This window comes from Rhinolophus sinicus, chromosome 12 (assembly GCF_057876585.1).
Source record: "Rhinolophus sinicus isolate RSI-liver-muscle chromosome 12, RSI-T2T, whole genome shotgun sequence".
Classification (NCBI taxonomy): domain Eukaryota; kingdom Metazoa; phylum Chordata; class Mammalia; order Chiroptera; family Rhinolophidae; genus Rhinolophus; species Rhinolophus sinicus.
The window spans coordinates 53,937,688-53,953,011 of NC_142512.1; the positions used below are offsets into that span (position 1 = coordinate 53,937,688).

Consider the following 15,324-nt stretch of genomic DNA (forward strand, 5'->3'; position numbering starts at 1 on the left):
GCATGGTGAGAAGACCCTAAAAACAATACCATCCTGACAGATGGCCAAGCCCCCTGCACACGGCTGGCACTGAAGCTCTCTTGAATCTTCGCCAGAAGGCCTGAGGTTTGGAGGCCAGCAGCAAGGTGAGCATTTCATCTGGGTCAGCTTCAGGGTCAACTAGATGCAGAAATCATTTGATTTTTCCAGTCCGGGCATCCTAAGTAGGCCACCAGGTCCACCTGGCTTGGGCTGGTCAACCCAGCGTGCCAGCAGCTGGGCGTCTGGCTACTCAGAAGCCTTGACGGTGGGTACAGTAGACGGCTCTGAGCAGGGCTTGGAAAAGTGGCTTCTCCCTGTTTGTTTTTCAGCCTAAAGCCCTTTTCCCTCGGCTGGCTCTCGGCGGGGGCCACTCCTGCAGGGCTTTGTCTCCCACCTGGTCCTCAAGGATTCAAACCAGCGATCCTACCGTTTTTCCCCCAACCAGGTCACCTCTGAGAGTGAAAGGGAGCGTTATTAATAATTACCTTGACTCAATAGGCATCAGCCGAAACCGTCTGGGGCCAACTGGCATGTCTGTCACGCTAATTATAAGGGATGCAGCAGGAGAGGAGTGTGATTCATTGAATGAGGCCTATTAATCTCCACCCATGTGGGACTGTCCTTTGAGCCCCACACATTCCAAGTGACAATGGACACTTTTCTGTTATGTAATACAGTCTGGGCGCCACCAGGTCCAAAGGTAACAAAGGACAGCATTTCCAGCTGCCGGTCCAGGAATGCCATTTAACCTAAGGACAGCTTTGGCCCCAGCCAGGGAAGATCATGCTTTCCTAGGTCAAGGTTATAATTATGCAGCATGGAAGCCTCCTTCCTGTAATTGTTCTACTGTGCGTGCAGGCACGCACGGAAGTGGCACTCCGAGAAGCTGCCGGCTATACTTAGCTGCCATTAGCATTGCCTCCTATGCAGGGAGCACAGCTTTGACTGGCAGGGTACTCCCAGAGGGCTTAGAACAGGAAAGAAGGAACTAGTACCTTCCAGTAAGCACCCCACCACCTCCAGCAAGATGCCAGCAGCCCTGGCTTTGCTGTTTCCTGAGTAGGTCCCAAGAGCCAGCTTAACCTCCAGGCAAGTGAGCTTTTGCACACAGCGACTGGGAAAGGAACACACCATCTACCAGGTGACTAGGCCCGCATTCCTGAGGGGTCCTGGGTGAGTCCCAGGCTTCCATCCTACCCTGAAACAAATACCAGCTTCGTCCAGGACCTGAAAGGCTGAGTCTCAAATCACCGCAGTAGCTGGAGGAAAAGCTCAGAATAGAGCAGTGTCCCTGGGAGAGAGCAGACTGGGACGTTGTCAAGAATGCCAGCTCTGTGGCAGGGCAAGAGGCAACATTTCTTTTCTCTGTATTCTTATAGAATATTATTCTAGTAAGTATCCCATGCAATCATGTATGTCGAGTGACTGCAAACGTCATCTACCATCTCAAGTAATTAATAACGTCTTCATCCATAAGCAGAGGGCCGCAGTCTGGTTTGTCTGGAAGGGCTCTTACACTGTAGCAGTTGATGCTTCCGTTATGTGTGTGATCTCCAGATCACACACACCAACCTGTGCTCACACCTTCTGCTCCCTCACTCCGGTGCAAAGGCTCTGACTAGTTGGAAAAGCAGGGCCTGTCCAGATACCTTCAGATCCCAGCTTAGAAAAGCAGAGGCAACTTCAGGAATCTGAGCGTGGGGACTTCTCCAGGCTGCCCTGAGCCTCGCTGCACTTGCCCTGCCTAACAATATTTTCCTTTATTGTACCGAAAACAATTTCAGCTGTTGGTTATACTGCCTGAGATTTCACCCATTGGAGATTAGAGTCAACAAGCCTGGGGAGGAAAAGGTTTTCCTTGACTCTCTTAGCGTCCCTGGCTGAGCCTGAAAATTAAACTGACAAGCACAGCTTAACAGGAGAAAAACATACAGATTAACTGAATGTAAGTTTTATGTGACACGGGAGCCTTGCTAAGGAAACGAAGACCCGCGGAAACAGTTGAGCCTGAGTGTTTTGTGCTGGGTTTGAAGAGTGGGCAGCCGCGGAGGAATCTGAGCGCAGGGGCACGTGTAGTAAACAGCGCGGACCTGAGCGAGGCCTGTTTGAATTCTTCCTGGTGACCCTCTGTCTTTGGAGAAAAGGGTGAGGATGCCCCTTTCCTCTGGGTGTAGGGAGGGTTTTGTCACCTGTTTCAGGGGGTGGGGGGAAGGTCCTGGTTCTGCCGATTTCTCAGGCTCCTCCCCCTTAAAATGTTCCATAGGCCACAGTTTTTGGTAGGGTGGCCCGAACGCCATCCCACGCACCTTCTTCAAAGTGAGCTGAGAAAGACACACGAAACGTGCCCCAGAAATGGATCACTGGTCACCTCGCTTTGCCTCTCAGTTCTGAGCTCCGCTAGGGATTTGAGGAGTGTGCGTCTCTGTCAGACAAGGACAGAGGGACATGACTTCTGGGCACGCATTGTGGCCTACTCCTCACCCATAGCCTGAGGCTGCCCCAGAGGTTTCAAACCTTCTCTCCACGATCTGACTGTAATCAGATTTCCAGATTGTAGGTATCCCCTTTCCAACGTAGAAACAGAAAACCTGCTGGGGTTCAGATGTGTGATTTAGATTCAACAACCCCAGGCTCCTGCAGGAGACTGACTCAGAACTGACTCCTGTGGAGACAGGGCAGGGAGTGGGGCATCGTTTGGTTGGCATGGTGGATGACAGAGCGAGCTTGGTGCTGAGACGGGAGCCAAGAAAGCAACATCCTGACTTGGCAGCTTCCTAATTCTGGTGAGGTGGCGGCTCCCTCTCTGAGCCAGGGTTCAGTTCCAGCCCCTGGAAGCCAGCCTAGGGCCTGCATCTCCCTTCCGGCCCTCCCGACAATTCTGTGAGCTCTCTGCCCCTTATAAACCCCCTTTGGCTTGAACTAGCTGGACTGGATCCTGTTGTCTGCAACTAAGAACCCCCTGGCTAATGCAGATGGAGCAGGGACGGCAGGGGGTGGGGAAAACAGTCGTTCAGAAAGTGGTAGAAGAGTCCAGAAAGAGATACGAGAAGTTGGCAAATGCCTTGAATAATCATTACTGTTTATCGAGGCCGTACCACCACGTGCTTTATCCATAACACTTAACCACAACTCTGTTAGCCATTTCATTCCCATTTCACAGATGAGGAAATAGGGTCAGAGTGGTTAAGGGGTGGGCCCAAGGCCACACAGCCGGCCCGCCCCGTTCCTCCCAGCTTCCCCTCCTCAGAGCCAGACGTCAGCTGTTCTAAGTCTACCACAGTTACCTATTTATGGGCTTGGAAGGTTACGTGGCCGTTCACAGTCAGTCAGAAACAGCGCGTATGTGAGAAAACTCTGATGCAGTGGGGGAATTCCCAGAATAGGTGACCAATTTCACCGAGGCCACCACCGAGGGGACAGAATCACAGGAGCCATTTACCCTGTGCATGCAACAACTGTGCTATTTACATTTTTTACGAAAAGTAAGTGTATTATTTATGTAATTATATATTACAATTAGTACCACCAAATCAGTAGTTTAAGCTGTTCTTTTTTTTTTTTTTTAAGGAGGCTGCAGCTCACACTGTCCAATGCAGGGGAACCGGCAACCTTGGTGTTGTCAGCACCACACTCTAACCAGCTGAGCTAACCGGTCACCCCCAAACCAGTGGTTTAAGAAAAACGGGAAAGCAACAAAACACAAATTGTGGTTATTGGATAATGGGGTGATAGGTGATTTTCATTTTCTTCTTTATGCATTTCTGCATTTAAACATGTTTCTAAAATGAGCCTGTACTCAGGTCGCTTTTAGCTGCAAGGAACAGAAAGTACTTCCTCAAACTGGGTACACAATGAGGACATTGATGAGTTCACATGGCAGAAAGTCCAGCAAAGAAGGAGGCCCCGGGCATGTCGTGGACAGAGGTGACACCGAAGACCCACTCTGCTTCTTGCACCTCTCCTCTCTGTGGCCCCAGCACCCCCACCTATCGAAGCCTGGTTCCCCTCGTGGGTACCCCACAGCTGTCACAGTCCCAGGAACCAGAGCGGACACAACAGCGTCCAGACACAGAAATGGCACCTCCTTTTTCAGTGTCTCATTTTTTAGAGTGCAGGAACCCTTCTAGAAACCCTGGCCCACTTCCCTGCGGGCCTCATGCTCACTCCTAAATCAGCCCCTGGGAGAAGGGATGCCTTAGACTCGTGGTCTGCCTGCGGGAGCTGGGGCAGAGGCCAGCTTCCCCTTGGCCGCGGCGTGTGGAGGGGGTGAGTGCCTGAACAAAATCGGGGCCTGGCAAGGAAGATGTAGGGAAATGGATGCTGTGCGGACAGTCTGCTGTGGCATCTATTGCACAATTTTTAAAACTATGTCGATGTTATTTTAAATGTAAAAATGACCCTTCTTGTGAGAATCGCAGTTGAAGGTTCTGACAGGAGTTGTGTTGACGGGTCCCCTCCATTTATGAAAACTTCCTGCTCCTGAGGGAAAACAAGCATGGCCCCAGCAGGAACAAAACCCTGTCCTGTTTCTGCTTCAATATAGTTTTATCTCTGGGGACATCAGGAATCTAACAGGTCTTACCCGGCAGCCATGGGGCCCAAGCTTCTTCAGGTGCGCCTGTCACATGGGTCACAAGAGCCAGACCACTGACTGGGGCTCCCTGTTGCGGCTAAATAAGGTCCTTTCTTAAGCTGTCATGGCTCCAAATTCAGTCCTGTCCTTAGCCGTGAATAGTGCTAAGCTTTTATTAGACATTATTTAATGCAGACGTAAACATTTAAGGACTTGGCCAAGATAAATGAAATGGTCTTCAAGGTGACTTGGATCCCAGCATTGCAAATCTGAAGCGGGAGGGAAGAGAAACCACGTGGAGGCACCTTGGGTTTTCCTGAGTCCATAAACTTTCTCATTTCCTTTTAGCAAGTTTGAACCAGCTGCTGGGAAATCATTGGTTCCTTTCCGCTTGCCGTACAGTCACTTAACTGTTTGAAGCAAGGGACGCAGAAATTAAGACAGTGGGTTCAGTGTCTTGCATCAGAGAATAAGCTTTACTTCGTATTGAGATCCAATGGACTTAGCAGTCTCTGCTGCTAGGACATAAGCATAAGTGGATTTAAAGAAAAAGAAGAGGAAAAGAAAGGAAAAAAAGCCACTTTACTATTTGCACCAAGTTAAGTGTATCTTTAATGCAGCATTCTAAAACTTGAACTGAATCCCTAGCTTTCGAAGTTGCAGGCTTTTTCTCCTCCATTATGTCATGTGCTTGGCACTCAGGAGCTCCATTATTCTAAATCTCAGAACAATAAATGGGTGGAAGAATAAATGGACCATTAAAAAGTCATACAGGTTATTGCCACTTGCTATTTAAAGAATTTATGAGTCAAGCCAATTCAACCTCTTCACAGGGGCCATATGGAAATATTTTAAAGTAAGATATGTTCTTGGTTTGTCTGCTCAGCAGAATGTCCGAGAATGCACCACAGCACATACATTGATCAGCAGTTCACACATGGCCAGTTGGAGATCACCTGGGCATCTGCACGCTTTATGTGCTTATGGGTCATGAGCTTTTCACCATGACACCTGGACATAAAAGTCTTGAAACTGTGAACTAGAAGAAAGAACAAACAAGCAGAAAAACTGTGAGTTAAGCAGAGAGAAGTTAATGCAATAGAAACACCTGCGTGAACCCGAGTCAAACAGCATTAGGTTCAGCTTCTCTGCCTTGGAAGTTACTTCCCCTGTGTATATCTTGGTGTTCCCATCTGTAAAATGGGCTCCTAGGGGGATCAGTGGTGACACATGTTAAGTGCCTAGGGTCAGGCCTGGTACAGTTGGTGTGTAACAGAGGGAGCTGTTTTTAACTGTAATGAAATTAAATAGGGTACCATATTTAGGTGTCACATGGGGAGAGAGGCACTGTCAACTGGCTCCAAGTCCTGAATTCTCTGTAGTGATTAAATAACCAGGACTCTTTGTGCCTTGGTTTTTCTGGGTGGCCAGCATCACAGAGGTTCCTGGAAGTCTCCCCTGAGCTGCCAGGGCTGGTCCCCAGAGAAGCCCTCTGTGCCTGAGCAGGTCCCGGAGTGGAGCGCCTTTCCAGGTGCACATGACAAACCTTTGAGCAAGGCCAGCCCAACACAGAGGCCGCTCTTGGCCACCAACGATAGCAACGTCCTTGTCCTCAGAGCCTGGGGCCTACAAAGCGGACAGCAGGCCTGCCTTGTCCTTCCTTTAGCCTCAGTTTCCTTAGAGGCCACAGTGGTTGTGTCTGTGTGGGGGGTGTCAGGCAAGAGCGCGCCCCCTCAGGGACCAGGGGGCCCATCCTGGGGTCGTAGGCACCTTCTTCTCTACTTCATGGAACAGTGGATGCCAGTGAAAGCGAGCGAGCAGGACTGTGCCCCTTCCCTCCAATGAGAGCTTGTTTTCTAACCAGCTGTAAAGGGTGGAATGGTGGCCCCTAAAACATGTATCCAGGTCCTAACCCCCAGTAGCTGTGAATATGTCCTTTGCAGATATAATTAAGTTGAGATCATGGTGGATTTAGGTGGGCCCCTAAATCCAATGACTGGTGTCCTTATAGAGAAAAGAGAGAAAGGTTTGACTTTCAGAGACACGCAGAGAAAGCAGGTGCAGAGACTAGGGTGCTGCAGTCCTGAGGTGGGGGACACCTGGAAACTCCAGAAGCTGGAAGAGGCAGATAGGATCCTTCCCTGGAGCCTCAGGAGGGAGTGTGGCTCTGTCTCCACCTTGATTTCACCTCCAGAACCTCTGGCATCCAGAACTGTGAGAGAATAACTTTCTCTTGTCTTAAGCTCTCCAGTTTATGGCAGCCCCCGGAAACCAAAATGCCAGTGCCAGCATCGGTCCTTCCTGAGCCTGTGTCAAGTTCAAAGGTGTGCCTTGTGTCCCTGGGGGTACAGAGGAAGGTCGTGCAGGCTCTCAGTTTTGCATCAGAGGGGTTGCAAATTCTGGGGAGCCGTAGAACCCCCGCTGATGTCCTGGAGGCAGCTGTGGGTCATGCCTTGGCACAAGCCCAGTACCTGACAGAGGCCACCCTGGGCGGCAGGGCTGGCAGGCTCCGTCCCTGTTAGGATCAGTTATGCTCTCACACTTGAGCATTTTCATCGAGTGAGCTTTCTGAACTTAGAGGGTGGCAGAGACTTTGTGCCCAGCTAAGCAAGGTGACCTTCTCTGTGTGCGTCCCCTGACCCCCTTCAAAGCCTATGGAGCTTGTAGTTATAGAAAGTGGTTTACCAAGAAAGACCCCCATATTTTTTCAGTGGGGCTGTGCTGACAACCATTCAAATGAGGACTGGTCTTTTGATCAACACTCTTGATATTCTTTTTCTGTTTAGAGGAAATTTAACATGGGGAAGAACTTATCTAAATAAATAGAGGACGATGCCAGTAACCAGCCAGAGCGGGAGGCATGATAATAATGACCTATGCTTACAGAACATTCCGGAGGCCGAGCTGTAGGATGATTGGCTGTGGGAAGCATTTACACAGAGCCTAACCATTCACAAAGTGTTTTCACCAACACTTTCCTGTCTAAGCTTAACAGCCCTGTGAGATACAATTTCTGACACCAAATCTCAGCAATAGCCAATTTAAAACAAGTCTTTTTTTTTCCTTTGGAAGAGAAAAATCCTAAAAGCTGCTTCAGGATACTGAGACGGCTCAACGAGGCACACAGGCCCTGCCAAGGTGGGAAGGGGTGAGAGATGGACTTTTCAGCCAGGTGTGAAATGAGCAGATTTCTGAGTCTCAGGTGGTCACAAGACATTCTGAAGGCAGAGCTGTAGGATGATTGGCTGTGGGATGCACCCCAAGTAGGGAATTGAACTGAAACACTCCCCCCATGGTCGAAAGCATTTGGGGTGACAGATTTCAGGGTCAGAGGCGGCCCTCCCTTTCACGCATGTCAAGGAGAAAGTCGGGGACCTGGGCTCTAATGACCCATCTGTCTCCTCACCGTGTGGTCCAGGCTCTGTCCACAGAACTGAAGGCGAAGGAGGACTTTCTCTGCCATGTTTACCGTTGGAGGAATTGCCTAACCAATTGGATTTAGTGTTCTCTGCTTCTTATTCCTCACCCAGCCCGCCCTTGTTGTGTGCCCTCCAGTCTGTCCCATGTTAGCACTTCATTCCTTCTGCAGGTCCACCCCACCTCCAGCCTGTGTGACTGGCAGTGGAGCAGCCTGGGAATGAATTGCTGACTTGCTAACCCAAGTCCGGATCTGGCCTAGGAAACCGCCACCAGCTGCATCGTTGTAGGAGAAGCGAGGACTCTGTTTTGTGAAACAAACCAAAAAGAAGTGTGATTGGGTTGGCTATTTTTATTTCTGAGCCGGAAGCTGAAAGGCCTCAGGTCATCCTTGGTCGTCCTAGATCTCATCAGACGAGTGCTGTGCTTCCCAGGGCACACTGCAGCACATCTCCTCTTAATCTGGGCTGCTTCCCTAGACTCCATGCCCTAGCTTGGTGACAGGGGACAGAATGGGGTGAGAGCATCACCCCCAAGGATGCTTCAGCTCAGTCTATGGGATGGAGAGACGTGTTCCACCACTCAGCATAAAGGGCTACTCTAAGTAAGGCTCATCACTTCAACGCAAACAACCCAAGCAATATTCAGTATTTAATAGGATTCTGCAAAGTGCCGAGTGCTATGATAGGTAGAAGAAAATGAGTAGATATGGTCCCAGGACCCAAGCAACTCTCAATTCAAGGAGAGACAGACCTGATTCTTTTACAATCTCATTTAAGGAAGTACATCTTATGATGGAGGTACCAGGTGCACAGGCATATAGAAAAAGGAGGTGAAGGAAAAGCTTTGGGGGAGAGGCGTACACCACAGAACGCGGCAGGCTGCGTTTTCACTGTTCCCTGCCCTGTGCAGTCGGCTGAGCACCCGAAGGAAAATCTGCTTCTATGTAGTGCATCTTCCCATGCTGTGTTTACTATGGTGTCTGAATAAATTCAGGGACTGAATAAATGTTTGCTGAGTTAATAAATGTTTGCTGAGTTTGCTGAGATGAATGAGTGAACAGATAAAGTGGACATGAAAATAAAATCATACTGGACAAAGGAAAGCTGGGAACAAGATTTGTAGAAGACCTCAGGTGGCAGGCTTTGAAGCTTACCTTTATTTCTGTCATCAATGTAGTTTTGGAGTGAAGGAGTGAGTTTGCGTTTGTGTGTTAGAAAGAATTCTGCCAGCAGCGTGAAAAGTGCCCTGGAAGAGGGAAGACTTGTAGGCAGAGAAACCAATTAAGACATGGGGAGCTTTGCCTCTCCTGACAGAAATGAAATATTTTAGAAACATCTAAGGCTGGATGATAACTTTTGCAGACCTGGCTTCTTGGCCTGAAGTTTCCTCAGGTTGGGAATGATGCAATGGTACGAGCCTAAGGCCACAGGATGACTGCCAGAGCTCAATTAGGAAATTGTGCCTCTGGGTAACCTACATCTTCTGTACTTTTCCATGCTGGACACTTTGCCAGGTGGCCCATGTCAGGAGAATCTGTCATGTCCTACAAGGCTGTCTTTTATCCTTTATCACCAATTGAGAACGTCGTCCCTGACTGAACAAACTGTGAAATACAAATGCCAGGGTGGATGGGGCCACCAGAGAGGAAGAAACGTGTGCCACTTCTAGAAGTGTGTGCCACAGCCTAGATATTTAACTGGCCTTGACGCTTAGTAACCTTCAGAGAGATCATTCAGAGTTACCTCCTGCTTCTTTTGCTGTTGTGGGGAAGAGGTTGGGCTCTGCAGGCTCAAATTTTAGTTAAGACTCACTTGCCTCCGAATGTCTTTCCAGCTTTGACCCTCCCCTTAATCCGTACCCCCAATCCCTTTGGTGTCACCAACTTCCCACGCTTTCCTTGAGATGATTCCTAATATTGCACTAAGCAGTGGAGAAGATGTGGCCTGAGGGACCGGTAATAGTGTCCCCAGCTCAGGTTAATCCTGATGGGGAAGAGGTGACAGGCCACAGTGTCAGTGCCCAGGTATAACTGGGCTGTTGATACCGCATCCTGACGTCAGATAAAGCTTCTTTAAAAAGATTAGCAACAATTGTCACCCCAATAAATTAAAAAAAAAAAAGATTAGCCAAAATACCATTATCCCACCTAAAAAATTAATAATAATTTCTTAATATCATTGTGTTCAGTGTTTAAATTTCGCTGTTTGATGAATCGCATTTTTTGCTATTTTATTTGTTAAAATCAAGATGGAAATAGTTTATATATTGCAGTTAGTTGATGATCTCAGGTCTTTTTTTAAATTTTTAATTGAAGTATACGTAGAAGAAAGCATACAAATCATAAGTGTATGGCTCAATGACTTTCTCAATCTCTTAATCTATAGGTGGTTCCTTACCCTCTTTTTTCCTTTGGACTTTGTTTGATAAGGAATATGTTTGTCACGTAGTTTCCCACGGTCCATACTTGGCTGGCTGTTTCTCCGTGGTATCATTTGGCACGTTCCTTTGCTCTCTATTTCTTGTACATTGGGAGTTATGTGTAGAGGCTTATCAGATCAGGTCAATTTTTGGCAAGACCATTTCATAGGTGCTACTGTTTACTCCTATCAGTAGGCTCAGCATTCCTGGGCTGTGCCTTTCTCAAAGCATCTTTTGAAAGTGGTTGTGATATTACAGACAGGCAAAAGCCAGTCTGAGCTGTGCCCAGCGAGCAGGGAGGGTGATCAAGTTGGAAAATGATGGTTTGAGTTGAAAAGGTGTGATCAAGTAATGAATGGTTTTCTTGTGAGACTGGTAAACTGGCCCCGAAGGAAATTCCAAAACAGTTCCAAAAATATTCTGTGCAGTGGCAGCATCAGATGTACAGCCACCCAGGTGACTAATGGGAACGGAACAACAGTGACATTGATGGAGAAATTGTACGTTGGTTATAAAACCAGCTTTGTTGTGTGGGTGGAAGTGCGTGGTGTCCTTCTCTAGTCATTAGCGCCTCTTAAGGACCCCAAATGTCTGTGTGTATCATACTTGAGTTTGCAATTGGAGCTGGAACCGCGGCTCTCTTGCTGGAATGCAGCCCTCATCTCCAGACCCTAACTTCTGTCTTGGTTTCACCCCACAGTCTGGACTTGTTGACAGGACGCTCGCTGCTGGGTCCCACCCACCTTCTCCCCAGCCCTGGCGTTTGCCTCATCGGCATTACTCGGCTAGAATGTGGTCAGGGCACTGCAGCAGAAGCCTGCTACTTCTGAGTAGTCAACAAGAAATGAGGAAGCACAGGGCGACCTCCAGCGCGGATCAGACTGGGGGCAGGGCCTCAGGGCAAGCGGCCCGGCAGGAAGGCCCCGGCTATTCTGACCCCCGCACACTTCCCTTGTCCAGTTCAGCAGAACTACTTTCGGCACTCGCGCGCAGCCCACTTTGGGTCTCGCCCCGCCCCTCACCATGGCCCCGCCCCTCACCATGGCCCCGCCCCGCGACGCAAACTACTAGGCGCGGCCAGCGGCCTTTAGCGAGACCAGCCACACTTAAGAGCCGACCCTCGTTCTGAGCTCCTCCCACGCCCGCCATCCCCGAGTTGGCGCCTGCGCAGCTCGCTGGTCACCCTTCCCCCTCCCTAGCAACCATCCTCGCGCCCGCCTCCGCCTCCTCTGCGCGTCCGCGCACGCGTGCCGCTTCCGGCTGCCTGGCCCCGCCCTCGCCGTCACCCGTAACAACCACTGGAGCCTCGCCGTGCCCCTCCCGCTCCCGCCCCCCCGGCCCACTCCCCGGAACCGGTGGTGGAGCTGCGGCCGCCGGCAGTGGGACGGCGACGGCACCGCGGAGCCGCCGGCATGAGCGACCCCCGCCGCCCCGCGTCCCAGGCCGAGTCCTTCTGACAGAGGTAGGCGCGCGTCGCCGCGGCGGGCTCCGAGCGCGCCCCCGGCCCGGTTCCTCCCGGCGGCGCGGGGCTCTCGCGGCCGCCTCCACGCCCGGCCCGCCTTTCCCGGCCCCCTCGGTTCCCTTCGGTCCCTCGGCCTGGAGCCCCAAGTCGGCCCTTTCCCGTCCCGGGTCCCTGCCCTCCTCGCCGCTTCCACAGCACTGGTCGCCCCCTCCCCACCCCCACCCCGCCAGTCTTCCCACTCCCGGACCCCTTCTTGCGGGCAGCCGAGTTTGGGGTCGAGCCCATCCCTGCGCACCTTCCCGGGTCGGCCGGGGCTGGGGGCCCGCTGGAGCCGCTGCGCTGGACCTCCGGACGGGTCTGAGGGCCCGGCCGCCCCTCGACCCTGCTCGGGATGGATTCACTGGGTTTGGCCGTTGGCTAATTTTTAAGGACCAATTGTCATGCAATAGAGGCTGCCCTGGGCCAGGATGCCACTTGGCCGTTGTAACTCCGGATTCCCACGTAGGACATTTTTCTGGACCAGAGCATCCGAAGCCGGGAACTGGCAGGAGTTCAGACGCTCGTGAATTAGCAGGTTCTTGAGCGTAGCCAGTTTGGGTTCTGCCGGGCTGTGGACTCCTGAATGGATGTTACGGTGCCTTAAACGAGCGTTCTGCTCTTTTACACCCCCCCACCCTTTTTATACTCCATAATCACCCTCCCCCTTATCGGGGAGATACCCTAAAATAATTTAACCGATTAAATTTTTTAAAAAGACTATTGAATTCCTACTGTGCACCAGCCTTGTCAGGTTTGCAAAACTAAACAGAATGTGGTCCCAGCGCACCAGGACCTGCCAGCCCCAGAATCAAGATTAATGAGGCTTCTGTGGTGGAGAACTCAGGAGTTTGGCTGTCTTATGATTCTAGAGCTGGAAGTCTTTCAAGATTATCTCACCCCAAACCTCATTTTACAGAGGTGAAACTGAGTCCCAGCGAAGTCAAGTGACTTGCTTGAGGTCACCCAGCGTTATTTAGCTTTTTTCAGACTGTCACATAGTGCTGTTTTCTACCATATCCTGTTCCTTCAGAGAGGGATGCTAAGCAAACATGCCAGAGACCATTCAGACCTGTTTAAATGTTATCCTATAGATAGGAATCTTCTGAAATAAAATCTATTTTCGTAAATTTTTTTTTTTTTTTTTTTTACAGCTAGACTTTGGGCTCCTAGAGGACATTCCATTTTGTACTTTTGAGTGACCTCTCACCATACTCAGCATAAAATAACATTCTTAATGATTATCGTCTGCAGGACAGGTAGTCTCTTTGGATTTATTTTTCTTCCTCATTTTTAAATAGGGAAGTCCCCCAGGGGACTCCAAATAAAAGTGTTTTCAGAAAAGCCACATAGGCTGGGACGGGAGTGTGAATTCCTTGACATGTGAAGTAGGCGCCAGCATTTAATTGATTACTTAGGGATATTACAGCTCTTTGAGACTGGAAACGTCAGTGTAGCCTCTGGCCAGAGTTCTAGGTCTCTCTGCTATTTGAAGACAGGCCTCTGAAATCGTGGTCTACACAGTTAGAAAGTGGGCATTGACAAGTTTCCTTGGAAGCTGGCTTTTGAGGAGTATTCCATAATTTAAGATACAATAGTATTTTTTTCCACTTTTTAATTTTTGTGTGCCCCCAAAATAAATATCTTAAAGTGGCACCATTTTAATTGGCTTCTAAGAGAAGTTGTTGAGAAAATGATTCAAGAACTAATTGTATCGGTTATCAGAATAATCAAATCATAACTTTTCATTGCTGGAAAGGACTCTAACTCAGGTCAGCCCTTTCTTCACCGTTTCCGTCTTAGTATGATCCTTTGCCCAGTTAAGTGTCATTATTTGATTTTTGTGTGCATAGGATTATGACCTATTGGTTCCTTTCTACCCTTGGACTATATAGTATGATGTGTAAATCAGACTTAATTTTTTCCACATCAGGGTTATTTATCACATGTTTGTTTTGCAGGTGTGAGAGGATTGCTATTATATTACAATCATGGTGCAGAAATACCAGTCACCAGTGAGGGTGTATAAACACCCCTTTGAATTAATTATGGCTGTAAGTACTTACTTAACATTTCAGTTTACTCTTTGGCTTCTTATGTTTTTTAAGTATTCAGATTTGATGATCTGTAAACTGATGTTTATTTTATTGTCTTCATTGCTTCATTTGTACTTATGCTGTTTTTTTATGCTTATGAGTCGTATCTAGATTTTGCGAAATATTTTTAAACTCTTAAGTCTCTGAAAATCAAAATCTGCACTTTATTTTTAAAAAATGCACCTCAGGGTAATGAATGTATTTGAGTTAATTCTCCCTCTGAAAACACAGAAGTGGGTTTCTGACTAAATACTTCTTCCTCCACATTTTGCTCTTTGTTAAAGTAGAAAAAGGATGTGGAGAGGGGTTTCTTCCCTCTGCCGCTCATTTGGAAGAGTGCTCTGATTGCGGGTGAGCTCACTTCACGTAGAACTGAGCACTGTAGGATGGAGCTTAATGTACATTATTCTGATGACTGTTGAATGAGTTTCCCTCTAATGTCAAATTCATGAGTCATATTAGAATTACACAAATGAGGTAAATAAATTCTTAATTAAAGTCATCGTCGTTATTTACCTGAAGTGTTTGGCTGAAAATAAGCATTTCAGGAGATGCAAGACGACACAAACCCATTTCCAATCACTTTTACGTTACTATAGGGTATTCTTTCTCCTCCCTTCCCTTTAGTGTTGCTGTTAAGGTATAATACACATACAGGAAATGGCTTGTCGTGAATACACCATAATGAAAATGTCAAACTGAACCATGATTGAGTAGTGGGACAAACCAGCCCAGGAAGAAGTCCCACTACGCCCCTTTCCGTCCCTTCTCACGCCCCCTTCTCAAACTTAGCCGCTACTGTTGACTTTGAACACTGCATGAATGTTACCTGTTTCTGTTCTACATATGAATTGAAACTCAGGTGTGTTTGCATCTGGCTTCTGCTCTGCATTGTTTGTGATCAATCTGGTTTTGAAAAACAAAACAAAAACTCTAGTCCTCTCAAGGGAACAATTTAGATTGAGGGAGTTTGTTTTTTAAATTGAGGTATAATTTACACACAGTAAAATGGTCACGTGGTCGGGGTACAGTTTGATCGGTTTTGACGAAAGAGTGACCCACACCTCCTATCAACATGCGGAACCTTTCCATCCACCCCCTCAGAACGGTCCCTCATGCCCCTTCTCTGTCAGGAGTGAGGTGTTTTTGTCTTTTCTTTGTTGTTTTTCAGTTCTGTGTTTCCCTTAAATACTAGGACTGTTCAGTATTCTACGTGAATGGCTTATCGAAAGGCTGGTTTCCTGTTTGCGGCTTGTGTGTGCTGGTTTGGCTTCGGGGCGTGCAGAGCAAGGATCCAC

General features: G+C 48.6%; 1 protein-coding gene across 9 annotated transcripts in view; it reads left to right on the forward strand.

Moving 5' to 3' along the window:
• The first annotated feature begins 11,754 nt into the window (after positions 1-11,754).
• The window catches only part of SEC14L1 (SEC14 like lipid binding 1), a 59,196-nt gene continuing 55,626 nt past the window's right edge, over positions 11,755-15,324 (forward strand). For 5 of the 9 annotated variants that reach the window (XM_074320460.2, XM_074320463.2, XM_074320464.2 and 2 more), the window contains exons 1-3: positions 11,755-11,894; positions 13,085-13,189; positions 13,892-13,984. In XM_074320460.2, the coding sequence (XP_074176561.1) occupies positions 13,922-13,984 (63 nt within the window). In that variant the 5' untranslated portion in view covers positions 11,755-11,894; positions 13,085-13,189; positions 13,892-13,921. The remainder of the gene's footprint in view (positions 11,895-13,084; positions 13,190-13,891; positions 13,985-15,324) is intronic. The other 4 variants (XM_074320461.2, XM_074320469.2, XM_074320466.2 and 1 more) reach the window with 1 other exon arrangement.